This window comes from Gouania willdenowi, chromosome 11, assembly GCF_900634775.1.
Source record: "Gouania willdenowi chromosome 11, fGouWil2.1, whole genome shotgun sequence".
NCBI lineage: Eukaryota > Metazoa > Chordata > Actinopteri > Blenniiformes > Gobiesocidae > Gouania > Gouania willdenowi.
The window spans coordinates 8,442,066-8,468,346 of NC_041054.1; the positions used below are offsets into that span (position 1 = coordinate 8,442,066).

At 35.2% G+C, this 26,281-nt stretch overlaps 2 protein-coding genes across 3 annotated transcripts; both read right to left on the reverse strand.

The window, feature by feature from the left end:
• Window positions 1-378: 378 nt before the first annotated feature.
• Window positions 379-14,657, reverse strand: LOC114472175 (phosphatidylinositol 4-phosphate 5-kinase type-1 alpha-like). Of its 2 annotated transcripts, XM_028461324.1 has the most exons (16): window positions 14,521-14,657; window positions 14,136-14,269; window positions 10,278-10,312; window positions 10,028-10,114; window positions 9,120-9,250; window positions 8,869-8,986; window positions 7,501-7,653; window positions 7,088-7,387; window positions 6,799-6,995; window positions 6,633-6,716; window positions 5,588-5,636; window positions 5,427-5,511; window positions 3,230-3,391; window positions 2,891-3,095; window positions 977-1,057; window positions 379-858 (listed from the first exon to the last, which is right to left on the reverse strand). In XM_028461324.1, the coding sequence occupies exons 2-15, from the start codon at window positions 14,182-14,184 to the stop codon at window positions 988-990; spliced, it is 1,725 nt and encodes a 574-aa protein (XP_028317125.1). In that variant the 5' UTR covers window positions 14,185-14,269; window positions 14,521-14,657; the 3' UTR covers window positions 379-858; window positions 977-987. The 2 variants fall into 2 exon arrangements, with proteins under 2 accessions (XP_028317125.1, XP_028317126.1); XM_028461325.1 differs by lacking the exon at window positions 2,891-3,095.
• A 1,975-nt stretch (window positions 14,658-16,632) lies between these two features.
• On the reverse strand, window positions 16,633-18,356 carry ecm1a (extracellular matrix protein 1a). Its single transcript, XM_028461326.1, has 3 exons — window positions 18,222-18,356; window positions 17,872-18,128; window positions 16,633-16,956 (listed from the first exon to the last, which is right to left on the reverse strand). Exons 1-3 carry the CDS (start codon window positions 18,280-18,282, stop codon window positions 16,750-16,752), a joined length of 525 nt encoding a protein of 174 aa, XP_028317127.1. The 5' UTR covers window positions 18,283-18,356; the 3' UTR covers window positions 16,633-16,749.
• Between the last annotated feature and the right edge of the window lie 7,925 nt (window positions 18,357-26,281).

A 26,281-nucleotide genomic window follows, 5' to 3' on the forward strand; every position in this document is an offset into this window, starting at 1 on the left:
GTTGAACGCTGGAGACAGTGAATGGAAATGAAATGAACTTCATAAATGTAAAAAAAAAAAGAAACAAGGATGCTGTACCCATTACATTCTATTTAACATAGTAAACTAACAGTTATTGTGAGATGAAGACCTATGACTTATCTGTTTGTTTCATTTTTCACTCATACATTAAAATAGTTAAGAAGGAAGCCAGTGAAATCATGATTTTCAATCCCATGCATGTTATTTTCTTTATCAAAAATTCAAATATTACTTTGTATTTAAATATTTTTTTTCTTCATATATATATATATGAAATTTACCAAACGACATCTAGAAATGTGTTCTTTTATGGTGATACGTGAAAGCTGAGGAAAAAACAGCACACAGTTAAACAAGTGCAATTTCATCATTTCTTAAAAAAGAAATTATTTTATTTAAAACAGCATTTTTGGTCCGAATACCAAAACAGAAACCCTGATATGAACATCAGACAGTGTTTGAGACAAAAATGTTGGAAAAAAAAAAAAAACCTTATGTGCAACAGCAAAACACAAAAGAAAGAAATCAGAGTCCTTATATGACACAACTTAACATGAACTTACTGATATTTATAATATTTCCAAGAACAATCTGAAAAAAAGTTTCTGTTCCTTTAAGAGAAAGACTAGTGTTAATGGCCTGAGCGTCAAAGTACCTGCAATAAAAAGGATCTGAACAGCTTGAAACATTTAAAAACGTGGCTTTTAAAGTGTGCACACCAACAAAAACAACCGATAGCGATGATCCCGCCGAGTCTTGCTCATGCAATAAGAAACTTTTTTCATTCAGGAATCCTCCGAACATCCTCAAAGTCTAGTTCTCTTCACTATTTTACACCTGTGAACAAAAAAACCCCCAAATTAAATAAATTAATTAATTAAATACCACATATTACCACAAAAAAGGTTAGGATTGAAAAAAAAAAAAAATGGCAGAATACGACAAATTAACTTACAAAATATTTGCTTATACAATATCATGGAGTGAGAGCGCGTCTTCGTCACTGATCTTTTCTTCAGGCGCCCCTTGTTGAGCTCTGAAACACAAGCAGAGAATACACTCAACTTACACGCACATTAAAAACATTATCACCTTTTCAATCAGTTCATCAATACATACATAAAATGCAACTCAAAGAACTTTACAAGGTTTTAAAAAAACAAAAAACAAAAAAAAAACAAGTTGTTTTCTTCAGGTGTTTGCGTCCAGCTGAAAGCGAGTCAGCGCTGCACTAAGACATGCAGACTTACTGGAGGTTCCGGGTTAGGGACATTTTTGTGTTCCTTTCATCTCAACTGACTCATGCTGCACAAGGTGGAAGGAAGGTTTTGCATATCAGGAGACATGTAGTCAGCAGAAACACCCAAATGATTTGACTTTAAATGTCATTCATTAGCTTGAATTTGAATAAAAATGTGATAAATGTCGCCACAGCAAAAGCTTTCTTCCACATGCTGCGATGTCTTTGAACTGTGCACTCTGATCAGGCTTCATTATTTTTTACCTTTTAATCGCATTTTATCAAAAGTAATTTTTAAACTCTATTGGAACCTTTTTAACTTATTTATTTAACTTTGTGTCTTGTTTGTTTTTAAGACAGTCTTCTATGTTTTTTGAATGAATGTTTGACAGTGCACTTTGAGATACTTGCACCTTCTTTTCCAACATGGTTTTGTACTGCAAATGGCAAATAAACTGAATCTGAATGGATGGCCTGAAAGAACTCAACCGTTGATAAAGGAGGGAAAGTTTGATATGATACAGTTTTCTGACTAATATTAACAAATCGATGATATTGGCTTAAGTTCTATCAATTTGTAACTGGCCATTTCAGCACTGGGAACCAAATAAAACCATATCTGCTGTAACGCATCCCTTTTAAACAATATTCAGTGTAACCTGTGAGCATTACCTGATAGTAGATCGTTTTTTTGGTTTGTTTTTAAAATCACAAAAAAATGTCCAAAAATGTCAATTTGTAGACTATAACAAACTGGTCACAATTCTGTGTTTTTTTTTCTTATCATTACTACTATTATATCTGAGACTATGTGGCCTAGTTCCACATGTTCAGTTTGAGAATTGTGACTCTCCAGGTGCTTACGCATGACAACCAGTTGGAATACGCTTTAACGTTTCTTACGGTTTATTTAAAAAATAAAATAAAAATGTCTAGTAATTGTTTTTTTTTTTAAATGAGCAAACATTTCAAATTGTGTGGAACACAAACCCATTTTCAGCAGTTTACCTTTTTTACTGAAAGTTTAAGTTGCAATATGAAGTGTTCTTTTGCAAAAAGCAGTTAATTGTTTCTATTTATTTTCAGAAAATGTAATTTTTTGCAATTTAGTCAAATCAAAGTGGACTGGCTTTTGTTTTGAGATGTGATATCCTTTATTGGTCAGAGCCAGTCCACTTTGATTTCACTCATATCACCTGAACTAAATTGTGGAAAAAAAAAAAAAAAAAAAAAAATTTTTCTGAAAACAAATAAAAATTAAGTTATCTGCTTTCTTTTTTTTTTTTTTTTTAAATTTGGAGTAAAAACGGCTGAAAATTGGTTTTCTCAATTTAAATAATAAAACATATTCTTTATTTCTGACTTCCTACTAGAAAAGGAGTATTTTTTTTTTCATTAATAAACCATTGGAAACATTGTTGCCAATATCAGAAAACTCTATCATATCAAACTTTCCCTCATTTATCAGTGGTTGAGTTCTTTCAGGTCTACCATTTGAATTCAAACAAATAAAAGACATTTAAAGTCAAATGGTGTGGACGTGTCTGCCTGATGATCTTGTTTCTTTTCCAGAATGTTTTTCTTTGTTTTGAATTATTGAATCAATTGAATGCTCCACTCCTCTTTTACCTCTTGGAGGCGCCATTCTCGAGCTCTCGGCTTGTTAATTTGTTCAAAGCTGCTTCAACCAAATTACTGGTTTTCAATTGAGGCACAGGTTGACTTTGGGGAGGAGATCCCTGATTTTCGGCTTCAGGAGCAACAGCTGCTGCAGCTGCAGCGCTGCCGGGTGGTAAGGACTTAGGGAGAAGGTCAGGACGACCTGAATGCATGGCTGAGGGGAAGAGAAAAAACAAAAAAAAAACCTTGTAATTGTGTTGCAAAAGAGGACGTTCACAAGCCCCGACATGCAGAGAAAACACGAGTTTCCTCCCACTTGACAGCGGAGGCTTATGTTTTTGTTTTTACCGTTGTCTACATCAGTGTCATCTTTGGTTTCAGAGCTCATTTGGGGCTGGAGTGAATACGGCTGGCTGGTGGTGCTGGTTTGGGTTGAGTAAGAAGGTCCAGGCCCACCTCTTCTCCCAGGTTGTGTGACTGCACGACGCCTCTTGGACGGGGAAGTCTTCACTACATTGAGAAAAGAGAGTTTTCAGAAAAAAAAAATCCATGATGTAAAGCACGTGTCTTTAGAGCATCAAATTCAGCCTGCTTCAGAAAGTAAAAACAGAAGGAAAAACATGAAACATTTAGTAAATTACCAATTAATTCATTTGCTGCTATCTCAGTCCCTCCAGATAACAAAATGCATTTAAAATCCACAATATTTGCAGTTCTTATATCACATGACAGCAGTCATTTTTAATCTGAAATTGTCGAAAAAACTCAAAATTTTTCCAAAATCTGGCCAGTTTAGCAAGTTCCTGCGGGGATTGATATATTTATTTATTCAGTTTATTTCCGACATGGTTGCATTCACAGAAGTTTTGTTATTCTTTTTTTTTTTTGTACATGCCGAAAAACATCAAAGCTTGTCTCTCTGGTCAAACATTCTTACGTTGTTCTGAACACAATTTCATTTTTTTTTTTTTTTGCCTATTTTGTGAAGGATGTATTCTCATCTGTAGTCAGTGTTATCTTTTTTTATTCTCCTCAAGCAGGGATTCATTAATCCAGAGTACCTTCAAGAAATGCAAACTCATCAATGGCCTCGATTGCATTGTCCTCCTCCTCTCTATCGTTGTTCGTGTCAGCCTTGTTCCCTGCAGATTTCATTCCCAGACGGTGTTTGCGTTCCTCCAATTCAAAAGAAAAGTTCATCTTCTTTCGAAGTACCTTGATATCTTCAAAAAGTTTTCTTAGCATACGAAGGATTAGAAAGGCACATGCCCCCATCATTAGCAGGCCAATGATCATGACCCCTAACAGGTAGAGGTCCTCCACATCTTCCACTGAGAGGACTGAGAGGCACAGCATTTGGGTTTTTCCCTTTCCATCCATGACGTAACCACTCGGGAATGTCTCTTTTGGACACGCTGGTTCGTGTTGTAGTGATCTTCTGTTCGTGAAGATTGAGTCGATTGCGTTCAATGACCAGTTGATGAGTTCCATCTCGTTGCTGTGTTGATCTCGTATTCGTGTGAGAATGTGTTCCGAGTTTTTTTCTTTATATCTAGTCAAGTTTGCAGCTTGTTTTGACTTTGCATCAAGGCTATTCCAGCTGGTGATAGCTTTATTGACAGTGCTGTATTTTCCAATGTTAGATTTAACCCTTTCTTGTATAAACACATTACTATGTCTTAGTTCAAAAGCCGTTTGTTTGTATGTGAAACGTTTTTGTATTTGATATGGGAGTGTTTTAAGCGAGGCCCTAAATGCGAGAATTCGTGTGTTGTAGTGAATTATTTCTTGCAGTTTTAGGTATTTGGCCTTTTCAAATAGTTCGTTTGTGTGTGCGTTGTGTGGTGCTTTATATAGAATTCTAATTGCTTTTTTTTTTTAAGTTTAAATAAAGGTTCAAGATACGTTTTGTAGGTGTTTCCCCAGATTTCAGAGCAGTAATTTAAATGTCACCCAATAAGGGAAGAATAGATTGTCTTTAGTGATTTGGTATGTGGTATTTGTTTTAATTTCCATAGGATGTAGCTGCTTTTAGCAACTTTGTTTTTAACTATTTGTATGTGCTTTTTCCAAGTCAGTTGCTCATCTAACCTCCTTTCACGTTTCTGTTCTTATCTGTTGTTTAAAGTTTTCTAGCTGTTTTTCTCTTTCCAGTCTTATGTATGTTATTGGTTTGTGTGTTTCAGGGTGGATGTTGTCGTTAGTGTTAAATATTGTAAATATTGGTAAATGGTCGGAGATGTCTGTGTTTATTGATCGTAGTTGGTTTCGTTATAAGAGGTTTTAGTCCATTTGTGTACATGTAGTTAGTAAAGTCTTCGATGTGTGTGTTTTCACTACATGATACTTTATCATCTACATATCATTTATACGTCAAAGTGCAAACCAGGGCTCATTCATGTTGAATTTGCTCTTTTTCCCACAAAAAAAATCTGTGGCCTACTTAAGCCCAACTGCTCTGTATTTGGCTCCGGAACTAAAACAAGTTTCACACCCATGCTTTAAAGTCTGGCACAATGTTCTGTTAGACAAGATTCATGCTTACGTAACACCCTCCTGAAGACAAAGTTGCACATGAACCTCTGGAAACGATCAGCGTAGAACCCTGGCCTGTGAACAGAGACCGTGTCCTGACGGAGGACGAGAAAAAACGTCAACATACGTACTTCAAACAAAAACCCAACCAAGCAGGTGGACGTCCCTCACCCCGTCATGAACCAGAGCTTTCCACGAGTGTTCGAGCTTCTTCGCTAATCTGAAAACACGACAAAACATAACAGTTACACATTATTGTGGCACAATCAATATCATGTGGACTCAAAAAAACCATAAGCGACTGTCAAAAGATTAACCCTCCTAATATCTTCAAATATTACGTTAATCTGACCCCAGGGATATTTGCCTCCAGAAAATGATTTTCAGAAAATTGTTGAGCAAGTTTTTGTGTCAGGCCCTTTGCTTATTTGTTGACTATATAAATAACCCATTGATGATTTAAGTGAGCAATGAGCTTTATATTGTTTGAAATAAATAAATCCAAATAATGAAACCTTGACCTGTTCTCTAGCACCACCATCAGGAAAAACTTTTAAGTTAGATTCTAGAACTAATTTATCTTGAATAGTTTTCATCCAAATCTTCTCAAATTCACTGACAACATTAATGACCATAAGACTATGAACCCTATTGGTTGTGGTGACGATATGACCTTTCATCCAAATCTTTTCCAATTTGGGTTGCACATTCATGACTCTCACAAAAAACATAATTTTCTATCTCCTTTTTTGTAACATATTTGGGGTTATTCACTATAAAATCCTCTGACTCAGACACATTCTCCACTACGCCACTTTCACTGTGAAAGAGCTGAAAACCTTATTGACAGTATCCCTTTTTCTAAAGGACATTTTCCAGATCGAGATCGAGATCGAGAGAGAGAGAAAATTGCAATACACACAGAGCACAATAAGGGAATGATTTGGATAAAAGGCTGCCATGCAAGCTTTCATATGTTTGCTCCTCCTTTAGTATGCATGAACCACCAATGTCCTTGCAGAACTACCCCACCCTCCACAGCACGGAAAACATCAGTTCTACTTTGGCAGGTGTGAGTGGTAGTTCACACAGACACACACACACACATTCATGCCCATGGTGTGGGAATGTCCTCATGAAAATATTGCCTGCCATAAAAAAAATCTGAACTATTGTTATGAGTCATTCATTAAACAAGAAGTAAAAGCAGTGTCACCTGTAGGACTGCAGAATGTCAATGATGCCGATATAAACCAGCAGCCTCTCGCCTTTTGAATTACGTGCAGGAATTCCTCCCGTTCTGCAACACATAGCACACTCAGTCCCTTACTGCACAGACTACAGAGGAACAGGTGTCACTGCCTTTAAACTGTCTCTCTTACTTGTCTTCTGTATCCAGTGAGCCCATGCTGGCAGTCTCTGCCTGGATGGCCTCGATAGCCGTGCTGTAGAGTGACTTCTGACCCTGAGGCTTCCTTGGGTCAGCAGCTGCCTCACTGTCCCGCTCTCTACAGGCCTGATCTAAATTATGAATCCCCAACAGAATGCTGTAGTCCATAATCTTGAAACTCTGCAAGAGCTGAACACAAATCAACATTTTTTTTTTAAAAAAAACATTGCAGGATCATTAACTGAATAGTGCTTTCAAGTGCATTTTTGTGCAGGGCTCACCAAACAGTCTCTCTGAATGGTCTTGCAGACAGCAGTGTACATGTCATTATCCAGCATCAGCCCATCAGCCATGTCCTGCATGAAGTCCAGGTCCTTGAACGTGGGTACGGCCTTTTCTCTCTCTTTGGCCGACGCCCGTCGCTTGTATGTGGAGCCCTTAAGGTCAAACTTGACGTGCATTCGAACGGCGCTCGGCAGTAGATTGTTCATGACTACGATGCGGATGTTTTTACCGCCTGCCTGCACGCAGTAAAGCCCGTAAAACTTTGGTAGTAAGGTCCGCTTGTTCTGGTTCAGGTTCTGTGGGAAAACAAGAAAGGGAATATGACACAGAGCAAGGAGATGTTTATAAACGTACGCTAAAAAATGTCAAACTCTCCATTGGATTGTGTATGACAGTAATTCAATCCTACCATAAAGTATCCGGGCAGTAGTTTCTGGAGAAACTCTGCCTCTTTATACTGCACTGTCTTTATAATGTATTCATCATCGCTGGAAAGGTAGAAGATAGATCCAGACGCTCCAGAGTTGGAGAGCTCTATCAGCCGCTCGTTACACAGAGAATACTGTAAACAGAGCAGAGGTCAGGATATATACTGGGCAGTAAAAGAGAGATTTGTTTTTATGACGCCGACACCAACTTTCCCTTAGTTTTTGTGACTTCATTTTTTCCCCTCGACAATTTTCTTTAATAATCTACGTGAAGATATTTATACAGAATAAATTTCAATTTAAAGGTTGGTACAAACAATCACTCCTGGTCAGCAATTCAAAATCTGTTACATTCTCAAGAGGGATTTGTTGAGTTTGTATGTTTTAAAAGCAGTGCTCTGTCATATATTATAGTTTCAGGTTTATTTTTTTTTTAATTCTATTTATTTTTATGTTTAAACATTTATGGATTATATTATGCTCATGGATCTAGCAACCTTTATTAAGAACATGATAAGCTTTGCTACCTTCAGCCCCGTCTCAAACTTCCTTTTTTTTTGTATTTATTGCCGGTTTTTGTACTTGTGCTTGTTTGATATAATTAAATAGATAAAATGAAAAATAAACAAAATCATTTATGGTAAACTGTTATTACAGGAGTTATTCCACTGTATCTTAAATCAATTTGTTGTACAGCACATGCAGCTTTAGAGCTAGTTTATAAAAAATCTATCATACCTCATATTTTGTGGCGGTACATGTTTATTAGAGGTGTGCATTGCCATGAACACTGTGAAAAGTACAAAATGGTATGAAATACAATTATTTAATTTTTTTAAACTTGCAAGAACAAGTAAATGGTAACTAACTGTAATTCAAGTATCATTAATAAAAACAAGTGGTATGTTTAAATTACATTTTTCAAAAAACTTTAACTTTTGCTTCTACAACAGATTCAGATTCTAAGTTCTTAAATTCTAAAATTTTTTTTTTTTTTTTTAAAGTAACCACATACATCTATAAAAGTTCCCAGTATGTTTTATAAAAATAAATTGCAATTAACTTCTAAAGCTGAGGTAGTTAAACAAGGTCTGATGTGGTTCACTGACACATGATAGGGAGTTTACGTGCCATACATGTTAGTGCAAATAAATGTTTTTTTGGTTAAAAAACATGATTTAAAAAAATCTATTTGGACTTTGTTTTGGGATTGATACGAAACGGTGAAATACCGCAATATATCGCCAAATCAATTTTTTCTTCTTAGTATTTATACACGTTGTATTTGTCTATCTAGAAATGCAGAGCAGTGGGTTTTTTCCCCCTGGAGCTGAAAAAGATGACTGTACCATGTAATCATCTGGCCGGATGCCAAACATCTCTCTGAAGTAGCGAAAAGCGATGGGAGCGTATGTTTTGAACTTGAAGTCTCCATAGTGGTGAGCAGGTGTCAAGTTACTGCCCTCGCTGCCAAAAAAAAAAAACAAAAAAAAAAAAAAACAGACACAATCAGTCGTGGTGGAACAAACAACACACTATGACACCAGAATCTCATTTAATGTACAATAAATTACTCATTTTCCTTTTTCCATAAACTCACTTTGGAAAGAAGATGCTATCCACCACCTCAAAGTCCTGGAGCAGCACATCTCTTTCTGGTTTCTGAGTTAAGCTGCCCACTGTGTGTGTGATGCCCAGCTGGATGGCACCTTTTAGGGCAGACGAGGTCGTCTGCAGAAAAGGATTAAAAACGAATGGAAGAGAATTACAGTTTTAAATATCAGAAACCTCCAAATATATGAAGTTCAAGTGAAAGTTAAATCACTGAAAAGTACAGGTAAACAGACTTTAGTCATTTTAAATCTGATTAGATTATTAAAAATATTTTGACCTTTTGTATATACCGTAGTTACTGTTATAGTGATAAAGGAAAATTTATGAAGACAAAAGGTTTTAGTGGCAAATAAGCAGAAAGAAGATGCTCAGGTTGTCTAAGAAATTTCTGTAAGTGCATCTAAGTTTCACTTGTAAATGCGTTGAGTATAACTACTGTAAATGTGCTGTATGTATGTTGATATATAAAACTATGTACACTTTTCTTTTCTTTTATTTAATCATCTTATTTTTGAAACCCACATGGGAAAGAGGGTGATTTGAACCACAAAGGAAGAAATATATTTTTAAAATATTTTTCCAGGTTTATCAGTTTATTTGATTTAATTTTTTTATTCTCTCAGATTTTTTTTTAAGAAAGAGGACTCGAAAAGACCCCAGGCATCTACCGGTATTTACATTATTATTTTATCTGTCAAATTGTGTTGTATGCCACCCTTTGTAAACTTTGTGTGATTGTTCAAACAAAAATACAAAAAATTATTTAAAAAAAATAAAAATATTTTGACATATTTTGAGAGAAATCTGAGGCAGCCTCTTGATTAAAAGTCTCTAAGCTCTGTGTTTCAGTAGATATTTGTCTCCATGTTATCCCTGTGATGATATATCTCCTACCTTTTTGTACGTCGTCTCCCCCGTGGGATTGATTCCTCGATGGCCGATGGTTTTCTTCATGGCCTGAGACATGGTCGGGCTCGGACCCTGTCAGTGCAAACAAGTTAGAGAGAAGGATTCAGAGAAACAGAAGGAAACTCACTGCGATAGCTTGCAGCAACTCCCTTTAGACAGGAAGGAAAAGTCGATGAGTCAGCATTAAATCACAATCAGGACTTTTAAAGGAGTAGGACGAGGCAAGAGTCCTCACCTCTGAAGAAGCATTTTTTCGAGCTCCCGTCGAAGCTGAAGAGAAATATGGGGGGAAAAAAAACAAAGAGACGTGAGAAACGTGCACACGAAACGAATGGGTTGCTTACATCAATGCATTACACACACACACACACACAACATTGAACAGATCATGTTTCCCTCGCACTGCAAACACAACATGCAGCCGAAGGTGGAGCACAACGATGCAGACAAACCTTTACTGTTTACCTCAGAGAGAAGATAAGACACCTCCAGAAGTGGCTCTGCAGGGCTTTGCATGAAGCAGGGGGAATTAAGATAAGTTTGCTATTAAAGTGAGTTCACAAAGGGCTGAGGAAATGATTGCAGGTGGTAATCTAACACACAAATCTGCTACATAGTCTGTTTTCAATGTGAAATCTGCTGAACTAAAACATTCCAGGGATCAAAACCAAGACAGGCCTATAGGGTCTTTTTTCCCTACTTTAAATTTGTATTATATTTTCTAGTTTTCTTCATATACAAGAAAAGGGAGAAAAAAGTTGACATTATCCTTGAAATGCTATTTTTTTTTTTAATCTAATCCATTTCTTCCATTATAGCGTTTTTTGAGATTTTCATGTCTGTTTTTTTTTTTTTACACATGGGAAATGTTGAACCAGAGGGCCTTAATTAAGACCTTCTTCAGTTTTTTACAACTTCCTACAACAACATGCTCAAGAGTAATCTCCAAAGTTGACTTTAGCAAAAAGACAACCTTCATTCCAATGTGATACTAACCGAAGAAAACAGTCGAGCAAAGATATGTCACAAACAAACAGTGCGAAGTAAAAACTAGAGAAAAAGATTAAATCAAAAATCTTCACACAAACAAACAAACGGGTAAATGTTCCATGAACATAACAAAGAGGGATTTTGTCTATTGAATTAAGTTTAGAAAATATCACATTATTATTATTGGGAACTCTTTGTACTTTTTTTTTTTAAGGCCCAATTACACCAGATTCAGTGTTAGTCACATCCTACACTTTCCCAACACTGACTTATTCTTCAAACTGCAATGGGAACTGTAGTCTTCTTTTGATGTTACCGTGGCAACAGAGGGCAATTGGTAAATAAAAATAATGGGATCATTTATAATCCTGATTCAACATTTCTAACTGAACTGTTATTAGGAGTGATTCAAGCACGGGATTGAAAAAGGAAAAACACTCAAAAGTATGTTGTTGCATGTAGGACAGTGTGAACATTACTCAAGCCTTTGAAATAAAACATTTCACCAACGACCACAAAGCAATCGCAAAGGCTTACGAAATGACGTTGAGTCAGAATTTCTTTGAAAGTTCTACCTAAAGACGAACACCCGGAGACACCCGTGAAAAAGGTCGGCTGTAACCGGCTGTGTCCGAAACATCCCCTTCTCATGGGCACATGGTGCAGATGAAAATGTCTTATTTTGAAGGGACACAAACTAAAGCCTGAGATACACCTACCCTGTACTGATCATAATAATGTAGTTAATATACTGAAAGGGATGCTTTGAAAAAAATAATACTAGTCATTTTTATGATATATCAAAAATATGACGCCATCTTGAATTGAAGCGAGAGGTTAAAATGCAACCCTTGAGGTGATTTTACGATTGTGACAACTTTGACATACAAATAAATGTATTTTCACATTTCATTTTAATCTTATTTATTCCTCATATTGTCAAAACTTTACTACTTGAATTTCAATCTTCCTTCATGACCACATAACTGAAACCCTAATAGATGAATGTGTTGCTCGTGTAGCACTAAATGATCCAACAAAGTAGTTCTTTTAAAGGTTTTTAGCCTAGGTTTCATGATAATGACGTCAATGACAGTATTATGGTTGAATTAAAAGATACTGCTTCAAAAATGTTTTTGCAGCAACGCCGTTTACTGTATTTATAGAAGATTGTTCAAAAAGAACTGAATGAATTAACATGTATGAATAATAAAGCTGCTAGAAATAATAATTTATCATCAGATAAAGACAGTGTAGGCCTCTTAGATCAGTAATTCTCAACTGTTGGGTCGGGACCCAAAAGTGGGTCGCGGACCTGTACTGGGTGGGTCACGGACAGCTGTTCAAAAAATAAATAAATACTTAAAGTCTCTCAGGTTGGGTTGGACTTGTCATTTATTTTGAAATAAACTTTTCTTTTGACAGGCCTGTTGTGGGATGCTCGTTGCACAGGCTAATATATAGATATATGTTTTAAAAAAAAAAAAGATTCTATGGATTAATAAGATTAAATTTGGTTGGTTGAATTGTTAACAAAAAAAAAAAAAAAGTGGGTCGTGATTTAATGACGGTGGCAAAATTGGGTCGCAGGGTGAGACCAGTTGAGAACCACTGTCTTAGATCAATAAATTGAAGATCATTTGCTTGAAAAAAATATGTAAAAAGGTTGAAATTGCAGCTTAAACGTTTGTTGTGATCTTCACTGTAAACACTCAGTTTATTGACATTGTCAAAAAAAGTTTCACACATTGGATTGTGGGATATGGAGTCCCGTCAAAGAATGCAGGAAGTGTTTTTACTTAATTCTTAGCATAATTTATAGTTTTTTTTTGCCCCCAAACTCTGCCAAAGTGAGTTCCCAACACAATTATTTATTGTGTTTTTTCACAAGATGAAAGTTGCGGCAAAACAATGGTGGATGTTTATTTTGGGGCTTACACGGAAAGATCCCAATCCTGGCAAAATTTAATGTCTCGAGCTATTCCTCGTGATATCACGGGGAATGCCGGGAACAAATTAGAACACTTTTTTTTTTCAAGTGAATCACTGTAAGAATGAAGGAAAAACACTCCCTATCCCACAATGCAATGCGTGAAATTGTTCCTACAATTTCAATGACAGTGTTAGCAGTGGAGATCAAAACAAACTTTAAAGTCACAATTTCAATCTTTAAATTTACTTTTTTTTCTCCAGCAAATGGTGTTTGATTTATAGATCCACGAGTCCTACACAATGTCTTTAACTGATTTATATATATATATATATATATATATATATATATATATTGTCCCAAGCAGCTATATTATTAATAATTCAACATTAATGATACCCCCCCAAAAAAAAACACACTTGTGAAATTCATTTTTTTTGTTTTGAATGAGTCATAAAACTTTACAAACTGTTTTTTAGCAACTGCTGACTTTTACTTTCAAAACAACACAATAACAATGTGATAAATAATCTGTAATTGTGTTTACTTACTTCTTAACAATTCGGTAGCTTCTTGATTTTTGCAAAACAACTGAATACAACAATATACTAAACTTATTTTACAAATGTAACGATATGGAACATTTTCTAATTCACAATTTGAAAGTTGCCGAAAATCTGACAGCAAAAGATATAATTGTGTAATACAAAGATAAAAACACCACAACAAACAATTAATCTGATGATTTTTACTCGGTAAATTCCACATCCATAAGTCTAAATTCCAGAAAACAAACCCACACTTTACAGCATTCAGCATTAATAATAAGAAATCTATCCATACATTCAATTTGATAAACGATTTATTAAAATATAAAAATTCGGACTGCTTTGTAACCCATTTAATCTAGACTGATCGACCTTATTTTTTTCCTTTATACATTGCATCTTTATTTTTTTTCTTTCTACATTGTTTATTTACTTGTTTTTATTTTATTTTATTTTTTACAGTTACTGAGAAGCATGCATGTACTGTGCATTACATTCAATAAAAAAGCAATACAACACAAAATAATAATAATTATGCATCTTCTCAGATTATTGTAATAACCTGTGATAAATATCACCAATTTAAATTTAAATATTATGAAAAATGAGAAAATAAAGCACTTACTGCTGGTGTTTCCCTGCAGTCCTGGAGGCTCCTCTGCGGCTGTGGCCATTCAGAAGTGACCGCAAAACGCTTCCTTTTTTCGGATGAAACTGTCGAGGACGTGTCGGTCTGCGCACGTTCCAGCAGGTGGGGATCTGTAGGTATCACGCACACACGCACGCACAGGTGACTTCATGCCACAGATATTAAGACAAACCAGCCACGTTGACTGAATCCGTATATATGTGTATATGCTGACATGAACCCGTCCAGGGTCTCCAGCCTGTACAGACAGGTCGGAGCACTATTACTTTAAGCTAACACAGGCGACGGGTACGCGCGTGAGCTAAACTCCAACTTTGTATTCCAAATTCATAACAATCAACAACTTCAACAGTTTACTCACCCAACACCAGCAATAAACTTCAAAAAGTTATATTAGCGTTAAAAGTGTAGTTTATTCCCCCCGGAGAGACGAAAAAAAAAAAAAAACAAGGAAGCGGTGCGGAAGCAGGAATTCAGCGCTGCAAATATGTGCCTGACAGCCACAGGAAACCGCAGTTGGATTTCACAATAAAACACTCCGTCACAGTAAAACTCATAATAAATAAATAAATGTATTAATCAATTGTTATTTACAGACAAAACTTTAAATCATACAATTTTCAGACGAATAAATATAATACAAATGCATGTTCCATCGCGGGTTTGTTTACTTTGTTTTACTTGTTTTCTTTTTCAATTAGTTCATATTTTGCATGAAAATGGAGATACCCTATCATTACGTCACCTTTTTTCTGACGTTAGTATATTTTCCAAATACTCTCAGGTTGAGAGAAGATGCGTTGGTGCTTTTCAGTATGAGATAACTCATGGGGATACATTAAAGCAATCACCTCTGAGGAAGACTGGCAGTTGACAGTTGAAACATGTCAGGAGATAAAAAAAATAAAAAAATAAAAAAATCCTCAAAGAACCTTTGTGTGAATAAATGAAACATTGGCATTTATTTCCAAAAAAAGAGGACAAAATGAACTTGCTGGAATTAGTATTTTCCAAATTAACAAAAAACATCTAGGATTCTAGGATTTTCAAAATTTTTATTTTAAAAACAAAAAACAGCATTTCCATGAAGAACTTACAAGCTTTTGATTGTTTTTGAAGGTGAACTAGTTTTAAATGAGGTCGCGAAAAAAAAAAAAAAAAAAAAAAGTTTGGGATTTGCTTTTCTGAAAAAAAATGTATTTAAGAAAAAAAAAAAAAAAAAAAATAATAATAATATTATATATATATATATATCCATTGCCCCATGATAAAAGGCGATAAAACAATCTTATAAACACCAATGAATAATTATAAAAAGCTTTTGGTCTGTTAGCTGGAAAAGAGAAGACAAAAAATAATTCTAAATCACTGCAAACATTTTCAAAATCTATATTTTGTTTAGTTTGAATTAATATTTCTGTCCCCAATGCTGCCTCTGACAAGTGTTGAGAAATGTGGTGAATAACAATAAGATTTTTTTTATAATCTTATAAGGTATTAAACATAAAAATTATAATTATCCTTTTGTTCTTTGAAATAAAACCCACAATCAAGTCAACTCTTTCGCAAAGTATTTCCTTCCCCTAATGTTTTTACTGAAATATGTTACATCACACTACCAAACACGTAACAATATATGTGTAAGAACAGCTCCTCTCTCCTCTCAGTGTTGATCATGCAGCCAATTAATTTAACTTTTTACATTTATTACAACTGAGCAATAAGAAAACTTATAAAAATGAGCTTCGAATTTGTATAAATGTAGTTAAGAATTTCCTGAAAAATGAATAGCGTCATTTAATGGTTAAATACATTATAAAAAATTGGCAAACATTTTAAAACAAAATGTGTTTTCAAAGTCGATGTGTGAAAATATAGGCAAGCACAAATAAACAAAGTGAGTAAAACTATTTTGTTAAAAACTGCAGCTCATACTGTTATTTTTCCAGTTTTTACTGGCAGTATCTGTCACAGATACTGTCATTCATAACAGAAAGCCTCAACAATGACCATGTGAGAATAAGTGGTGGTTAAATTTGGTGGGAAGCTATAGGTGGTTGGTTGCTGAAAGCACAGGATATTCTGCATAAAAGGTAAGTTAGTGGATGCAGAGGGGAAAATACAATGCTCTTAAGTAAATGTTACTCATCGTCTCATACGTACGTACCTAAGTGTTGCATGGAAAATGATTTGATGATGACAGTGGCCTCTTTCACTTTTTCAGAACGTTACAGAAACACAAAGAACGCTTTCAGGAATTGAATTCTCTCAAAAATCCCCAGATCCCAACCCAAGCATGCAGTAGTGTAGTGAGATGTAAACAAGTCTAGACCATGGATATATTTGTACCATGTTAACACTTTTTTTTGGTTTTTGATTGTTTCATAGATCAGTGACAAACCTTTTTTTTAAAGTGTCTTTATTTAGCAAAAAAAAAAAAAAAAAATACAACATTTACAGTTTGATTGTCCTTTAGCTAGATAAAGCAAAACCAGTGTGTCCTGTCTTCTACATGAGACAAGGAAATGCACCTTGGTTTGCATGTGCCTGCATTCCTTCTTAGGGGTTATGTAATATTACACTTTCATATTCAACAGGCACTGGAGTCAAAGCTGAATAAGCCAGACTCCGTAGAGACGTTGGGGGCCGCGTAGCCAGGTGTTGGGTTGTAGAGAGGGTTTGCAGGACCGTCATCAAAACACGTCCACTTGGCTTCATCTTTGTACTCGCAGCATTCATACACCAGAGTCATGGTGGAATATTCAGCTTTGCAGAACAGAGACAGGGCTTGTTTCCACTGTGAGAAAAAACAAACGAACAAAAAACACTTGTTACTTCACAACAATGCACCAGGAATGAAAAAATATGTAATAAAATCCCACAAAATATAAGAGCAAGTATAGGCAAACGTTAAATATTTTATAGCCTTATACTGATTGAAAGCATTCAAGTTTAAAATAAAACCAGAAAATTCATTAAAATGTTTTAAACAGAGCATTTTTTTTAAAATTTCATTTTGAAAATGATTAACTGATGAATAAAGATTTTTGGAATTTAAAATTCTAAAATTCACATTTGTTTTGACAACAAATACTGCGACAATGTCACAATAGTAAAAATAAAATTCGATTACAAAATTCTGTACAAATAGGTTTGACAAAAAGGTAGAAAAATTATTTTAAACTATCATTTCAAAATGTCAATTTTACTCAGAAAATATATTTACAGTATAGTTGCACAAAACTTTGTAAAAAAAAAAAAAAAGGACAAAATTTATCAATATAAAATATATCTTTTAATCTTGTCTGAGTGCAGGAAGTATCAGGTATAGATAAACAGATGAATGGTTATCTCTGTTTTTTTAAACCCATAAAACATTTAAAATCATGTTTGGTTTCATTATTTAATTATTTTCTAACTTGTAGATGTATTTTAGCTTAAATTTAGAATATTAAGCAAATATATGTTGGATTTTTCTAGAAAACAGACTAAAATTTTTTTTTTGTGTTTATTTGGTTGTTTTTTTCAGAAAAAATGCATTAAATCATATAGGAATTTATTATTTTGCTTATTTTGTAATTAAATTCAGGCTAAAGGAACAAAACCCTGCAAAAACAATTGAAGATAATTTCTTCGTATGTGTTTTTAAAACTCGTGGTTGCATTTATTGCATGTTAAATTTTTATTTATTTTTTTTTGAAAAGGGACTCACGGCTTGTGTGGCACAGCAGAGGATCTGGTCATTGGTCTGTGCTACGGTTCCACTGCAGCACAAGGTGAACCATGACTCAAGTCGGTTGACGGCAGCCCCAATGCGGCGGAAGTGACTGGATCCAGAAGAGGGGAAGAAGCTGTCGGGGTACCTGGGACGTCCCCCACCACTGTGACAGATGGCTTGGAGGTTCTGAGCAGTGGGGAGGGCAGGTGGGAAGGGCATGTCTGGCTCATTGAGAGTGTATGGCCCGGCCTCTGTGGAAACAACAACAACAACAACAGACAGTTTAAAGAAAAACCAAGAGGGAAACATACTGTAGAACAAATCTAAAGCATCATAAGCCTTACCTGCAATAGCAGTGCAATGGAAAGCCATCAACACGGTTATCCAGAACCCAATGAAAATCATGGCTGCAGTGATGATGTGGTTTGAGATGAGCTCAGAAGAGACAAGTTTCTCTCAAAGAACAAGTGTCAGGATTGGATGCAGCAGCTGCTTATATCAGTGAGGGGAGGGCCCGGCGTGGGAGTGGGATGCTTGGAAGTCAGGGGGATTAGGGAGGAGATGGGTTGGGTGTGTGTGTGTGTGTGTGTGTGAGGTAATATCGTGTTGGTGGTTAAGGAGATAACAACAAAATGATTTCAATGCCTGCCGATGTTTTCAAGGTTGAAAAACAGGTCGAGGGTAACACAAGCTTAGCTTTATAACAAAAAATACCCTCACAGATGGTGTTATGGATTCTTACACTTGGCAAAAAAATGGACAGATCACTATTTAAAGTTATTATCTCCTTGTTCAGTTTCAAGACAATAAAACTAGACGATTTGATTTAATAATATCTTCCGGAACAAGTTTTATTGTGTTATTTCTCACAAAAAGACTGAATGCAGCCTGAAATATTCTTAAAAGTTGAAAGTTGAACAAATATTCTGCTGAGATTCATCATCAGGTGGAGGCCGCCAGCACAAAAAATTCCATTATTGCTGTAGAACGTGGTATCTGGTTTGTAGTGACAGGTGTTTATAGTGCATTAACACTTCTGATGTGGAATTACTTTAATTGATGCTAGAATTTAGTCCAAATCATACATTTATGCACATCCTACAGCACGTGTGTCAAACTCATGGCCCAGGGGCCAAATCCGAACCTTTTGGAGCATACAATTCGGCCCATAGGAAAAAGTAAAAATGAAAAACATAAATCATTGTGTAAATTAACCTCAACAGGGGCTCACAGTTTTCCCGGTGTTTATATTGCATGATGACAGTCATTTTTAATGTTAAACTGTTTGAAAAAAACCCTCTAAATTCTGACAAAATCTTTCCTCAAATGATGACATAAGAATTCCCTTAATTAAATAGAAATTGGTCACAAAATCTTGTAAATTTAAGGTGAAGACCCCGTTGGGACAGATATATGTCAATTAAAGCGTGGATATTGTCGGTTTCTTACATATTTAGTATTTAATGAATGTATCAGTGCAAACTAGGGCACAAAAATGTTGAAATTACTTGTTTTCTCGCATAAAATCTGTGGCCCACTTCAGATCAAGCTGCCTCGTATTTGGCCCCTGAACCAAAATGAGTTTGATGCCCCTGTCCTACAGGGTGAATTCCTGAATATGTGGCCTTAGTTTTCAGCCTGTGTAACCTGTCTGAGAAATGACAAATCTGCCCGAATCAGTTCAGAGAAAATATACTTTAATACGAAGACACAACTTTGTATTGCAGGTAAAGTGTCAATGCTTGCATGTAGCGGTTAATGGGTTTATAACAAACAGTGGTTTTCATGGTGCATTGATGCATTTAGTAACTGTCTATTAAAAAAAAAAAAACACACCAAAATAAAGACTTTTGACTCTTTTTAAAGACACGTTGTGAAGTCGACTCCCTTTAGTTGTAACTGCTACACACAGTTTAAAATAATCCTAGCAGTATTCAGAGTCAGATCTTTATTTGCTGTATTTTACATTTTGCAAGACAATAACTAGACTATGAGTAATTAAAAAAATACTGTTAACAAAAAACAAAAACAAAAAAAATGTGTTTATATTTTTGTCCGCTAATAAAAACTAAACTATAATTTTGTCACATGGGACAAAATCCAAACAGAACTCATGTGATCGTGTGGTCTTATGCATTGATCACATCAAATCTGATGTACTTATTAAGTTAATAAATGGTAATTTAATCTTAAAAAAAAAAAAAAAGAGCATAAACTCTTATATTTTGCATTTTAGTCGACTATATACACTATCTGTAATGATTTAGTCAACAAAAATTAAAACTGATGACTAAATACAAGTAAATACTTAATAAACATAAGTTGCATTTTAGTCAAAAAACTATGACTAAAACTAAATCAAAAAATTTCTGTTAAAAATAACACTGGTGTGTTTTATTAGAATGGGATATTGTGTTTATTCAGCATGTGGATGAAATGAGGTGTAAATCTATGACGTTGTCGGGTTGTTTTTGACTGACTGGTGCGAGCTGGCCAACCTTATCCTTGTGGGCTGACTGACGTCTTTATTGCAACATTTTAAATTAATTCCCGAAACCTAAAAGTTATTTTCCGTAACTCTTTCATCCCAGCTTTCACTAACCAAGTGCTTACCGGTTGTGTCATCAAAAGTGGGAGTTTAACTTCTCAGAAATGCTGACAGCGTTGTTTCATGTTGATATCTCCAAATAGAGCCCACAATAGTGGGCAATGATGCATTGTGGGTCCAGTTTGTGGATTTTCACTCCCTGAAGCCCAGCATTGGTCACTCAATTGGTGTTTTTCCATTTTTGGTTGTGCTCTTACAAAAAGAAAAAAACATTGTTACCTTATTCCTGGAGGTATTTCTATAGATATGAATATAAGTCATACTTCCAGTGTGATTGCTGACGTAGCCGTTAGCGAGTATAATACTGAAAGATAGTGATTATGATAGTTCTTATTTTGGGGCATAATAAAGCTATTCTAGATGGACACAAAAGTAAACAAAAGCCAGAAAAAAGTTTTCTGTTGATTGAAAGTGCGAAACCCACTGCTTTTCAACCTTGGGGTCGGGACTCCATGTGGGGTCACCTGGAGTTTAAATGGCTTCGCCTGAAATGTCTAGTAATTTATTAGAAAATAAATAAAAATTACAGATTAAAATAATAAAAAAAATTAAAATGACACACAATCTGAAACAACTGTAATCTATTAATACATATAAATCTAGTTAATAATAATAATCAAATACAGCTTGTCACTAATCCAGCGACTCTTTATTTGTAATACAGTATAACAAACCTGATCCACAACTAATTCTAGAGAAAAAAGATGTTTTTAGGGTCGCCAAAAACTCTTAATATGGAAATGGGGTGATGATCCAAAAAAGGTTGGGAACCACTGGCTTGACCTCTTTTTAAGGCTCTTAATGTGAAAGGCTAGAAGTGGAACTTAATATTCTTTGCTTACAGCAATTAAGACATTTTTAGCCTTCCCAAACCTATTTCTTTATTTGGGTTTTATCTGTTCCACAGGTAGTAGCACCCAGAATCAGAAAGTAGCAGCCCCATGAATAAGCAGGAATATGTTCACTTCCTCTTTCTCTGCAGCTGAGCCATGCATCCTTGAGGAGCTGTGAGAAGCAGGCGTTCAAGGTCCTTCGCAAGGACGCCACAACTTTGCCGATTGTTGTTGCTGGTTCTTTTTTGTTTTGTGAAACACGGTCAGTCAAAACAGCATGACCTCCAAAGAGTGAAGTGAATAAAATAAAAAATAAAGACATTTACAATTGCTAAACTCTGAGTGCAAGGCTAGGTCAAGGAATTTCACACAAAAAGTAGTAGCCTATTATTGTTGGTTATATAACACTTTGATTTCCAAGCAGAAACTCAAATCTGTCTATATCTATATATTCTTCCCACTGTCACTAAATGCTTGTTCAAGTGGATCTTGTTGTGTTCTTTTTCTTACTATGGACTTTATATTTTGTTAAGCGCACTGAGATGAGCGCACGGGGGCTTAGTGGTTAGCACGTCCGCCCCACAGCAAGAAGGTCCTGGGTTCAAGCCCTGGGGTGGACTTGGGTCCTTTCTGTGTGGAGTTTGCATGTTCTCCCCGTGCTGCGTGGGTTTCCTCCGGGTCCTGCGGCTTCCTCCCACAATCCAAAAACATGACTGTAAGGTTGATTGGAGTCTCTAAATTGCCCATAGGAGTGAATGGTTGTCTGTGTCTGTGTTGCCCTGTGATGGACTGGCGCCCTGTCCAGGGTGTACCCCCGCCCAGTGCCCTATGAGAGCCGGAGATTGGCACCGGCAGACCCCCGCGACCCTGTTAAACAGGAATAAGCGGGTATGAAAATGGATGGATGGATGGCACTGAGATGACTTTGTTGTAATTTGCGCTATATAAATAAAGTTGAATTGAGTTGAGTTGAGTTAGGGGTTAAATAACTTCAAATTTAAAAACATCAGTTCGAAATTCCTTCCAATTGCAGGAATATCAGGAAATCATGTTGGAGGACACGTAACAATGGATTCCAAACATGGGCAGCGACACAGATCCTCTGATTTGACCTGTGATCCTTCAAAAGAGGTCAAACACAATAGATTTTACCAATCAGGACTCTTATGACAGATTGCTTTGGTATTTTCATCAGCCTTTTCCAGAAAAACCTGTGAGTCCAGCAGCTTTCCCAATGTGACGGCAATGTGGTTCCTACTTAGTGCAACCTTTAAAAGATGTTAAAAACAGGCAAAACTGGACAATCCTCATTTCATTCAATGGACAGGCCAGAGGTTAAATCCCTTGAGCACATAGTTGCCTTTTATCTATGTTTTGATGTCTGGGCATGTGTGTTTTATTTCTCTCAGGAAATTGACTTTGCAAATATCATCAGACTCTATTTGACAGATTTCCTACGAGGTTCTCTTTGTATGGAGTAGCTGAGAGATTCATTTCACATCACATGCTGACCTTACCCAACAGAGGAGCAGGAAAGACAAATAATACAGTGAGAAATTCGGCATTATAGGAAGCATCATTTTTGTTGTCAGCCCTCTCTTAAACTATCAGCATGATTTCCACTGATTTCCATCTGTGTGGTTGGTTACCACATTAATACAGCTGGGCAGGATCCTGCTCATTTCTTTCTTTGATAAGGTCAACCTTGTGGCTGCTGGAGGTTGTTTTACCCACAATAACAATATGGAGGAGCACAAGATTCAAATCAAAGGTATGAAAAAACGAGGTCAAAGAGCATCAGACATAAGCTAAAGAACTCAACAAGTCCAAAAATGGTGCTGTAGAAGAAAGCAGAACATGATCTGGACCTCAAAGTATTTAAAACCAACACACTGAAAGTGGTTGCCGAGGACAACCTTTGTGAAGTGAAATTGGTTACAAACACCTGTTTACAGTTTCTCCTCTTTTGTCTTCCTCCGTCCATAAAATGCAAGAATTCAGACAGAAAATATGTCAACAATGTTGTTGCAGCATCAAGGAATTATTAAGTGCAATTAATGCAACTAAACAACAAGACTCAGAGCCCCAAAAAAGCTGTTTTTAATGAGTGTAGCCTTGTCGTGCTTTGATATCACACAGACACACGCTCACACGTCACACACAAAGCATCTCTATAGTTACAACTTAATAGAAATACAACGAGCAGTGATAATCTATACAAATCTGTGATGTAACAATTCCACTAAAAGCACTAATTTGGTTCTTTTAGATTTAAAAAAACATCTACTCAGGGAAACCTTGTTGTGAAACACCAGTGTTGGGAGTAACTATTTATTTTTGTAATATATTCCTTTTTGAAGTAACTCAGTACAAAAGTGAAATATTACTAGTTACAATTAAAGTAACCCAAGTCACATGCATATTTAATTTAAGTGCATATTTGCTTTGTTTTCTCACTGTTTGCAATTATTTGAGGAAAAAAAAAAGATCATAATAGTTAAAAATAACTTATGTGGAAGAAATAAAAGCTTTTTGCTCCTGAAACAGCAGAAGTATTTGAAACAAAACTTAGACCAATGTTATTGGAACACTATCAGTGTGATATAATTAGTGTTCTGGGTCAAAAGTAACTCAAAGCAGTGGAAATCAGTTACATTTATTAATAATAATAAATTATACATTTTTATCCCAGTAACTAGTAATCTGAATATATTACAAGTTTAGAATAACTTACCCAACACTGTACAACACACCTAATATAGCATTACTGTTTTGTTTATTTATTTATAATTACAGAAAACACATGTTTACAGATGTCATGGGCTTGTCTTTGTGTACAACAAAGTCCACTAATAGCAAGCATTATGCAGCCATGAACAGATGCAATAAAAGAAAAAAAAAAAAAGCTGAAATAAACAAAATGTACATTGTTGTAACACGTGTAACACAGGATAATGTTAAAATTCATTGGGAAATCTTGAATTATGAATGAAAGCAAAGGCTTGGTGTGTGACATAAAAGTGTGACATCATTTTTGACCAGTCAAAATAAAGGACTCATCTTTGTGAATAAAACAATGTCCGCTAAGTCAAAGGTTGTTGAACATGAAACCATTATCTTAGGTTTTTATGAAAAATAAATCATTTTCAGCAACTTGAAGATCTACTGAAGTTGTTTATATATATATATATATATATATATATATATATACCTTCTGACTGAATGTCCAACAAAAACTTATTTACAAACTTACAATTTACAAACAACTGATCAAACTCCTCCAGCTTTATGTTATAAAATTACTACAAACATTAAACTCAAAGTTAAATTTAGAGCCATTCTATTTGTCTTTAGGAGGGAGAGGAAAGGACACGTTGTACTGTTTTCTTATAATCTTAATCACTTCATTTCGTTATATATGTTCGACAATGACAATAAAAGCCTGGATTCTAATGTTCTGATTCAAAGCCGTGAAGTCTATTACTTCTTTTAGCTGAATTTGGATCATAGAGTGTAACCTTTGCTGTCTGTGTAAATGACATATTGAATGTTGGCCAGTAGATGGCGCCATATTCATTTCAACGCATTATGTTTTCCTTATTTCCATATTCGTATATTGCACAACTGGGACCTTTTTAAATCTTTTACTTACCAGGACTAAAGAAATACATACATAAATTATCTTCTTCAAAAACAGTTACAGGCTAAAATTAATTCACACATAAAAATGCTGATGAGTTTATCATATTCTGACCATAATTGTGTATTTTTCTTGGTCTGCTTACCAACCTGTTTTCTATTCAAATGAAGACATATTTAACTAACTTTATTTAAAAGTTATTTACATTAGAGTGTCATCTAGATTTGACGATGCGCGGGACGACACTTTTCCATCAAACGTGCTGAAAACTGCTTTTTTGCTGCAAAAATTAATAAATGTAAGACTTTTTTTTTTTTAAATGAGGGAAATATAAGGGGGGGGGGGGGGGCAGGTGTTTGCTTTTACATCTGTAGATAGTTGTGTTTTATTTATTGCTTTATCATGACGGCTAATTTATGATAAATAGCTTTCAGTATGCTATTTAGTTTTAATTAGGGAACTATTCAGAAAAAATCAGAATGTATATACACTTCTATCAAAATCTGATCATTTGGACAAGTTATTTAGTCTATAGCCTAGGTTCCCAAAGTGGGGTACGGGTTCCCCCAGGGGTACGCAAATTGCCATAGTTGGTACGTGAATAAAAATGTTAAACACTGACATTTGAAACTATAGAATACAAATAGAGCAGTTAATGTTAATGCTAGGTTAATGCTAATGCTAGGCTAATGCTAATGTTAGGCTAATGCTAGGTTATTGTTATTGCTAACTAATGGTAATGCTAGGTTAATGCTATGTTAATGATAATGCTAGGTTAAAGCTAATACTAGGTCAATATTAATGGTAGGCTAATGCTAATGCTATTGCCATGCTAATGATAATGCTAGGTTAAAGATAATACTAGGTCAATATTAATGGTAGGCTTATGCTAATGCTAGGTTAATGCTATTTCTATGCTAATGATAAAGCTAGGTTAAAGCTAATACTAATAGGTCAATATTAATTTTAGGCTTATGCTAATGCTAGGTTTACTGCTATGCTAATGTTAATGATGATGCAAGGTTAATACTATTACGAGGTTATTGCTATTGCTAGGCTAATTCTAATACTAGCTAATGCCAATGATAAGCTAATGCAGTGCGACATGGGCCAGCATCTGCATCCTCATTTGTATTTTCTTCAGGGAATGCAAATTTTCAAGTTATTATTATTATATATTTTTCCTCAACATTATAGGTAAAATTCACTGTAGGATATACATTGTTTGACATTACATTATCATATTTTTTAAGTTTGGAAACCACAGGTCTATAGGTTGCATGATGTGTAAATGTAAAATGTGCCACTATGTTTTGAGATGTT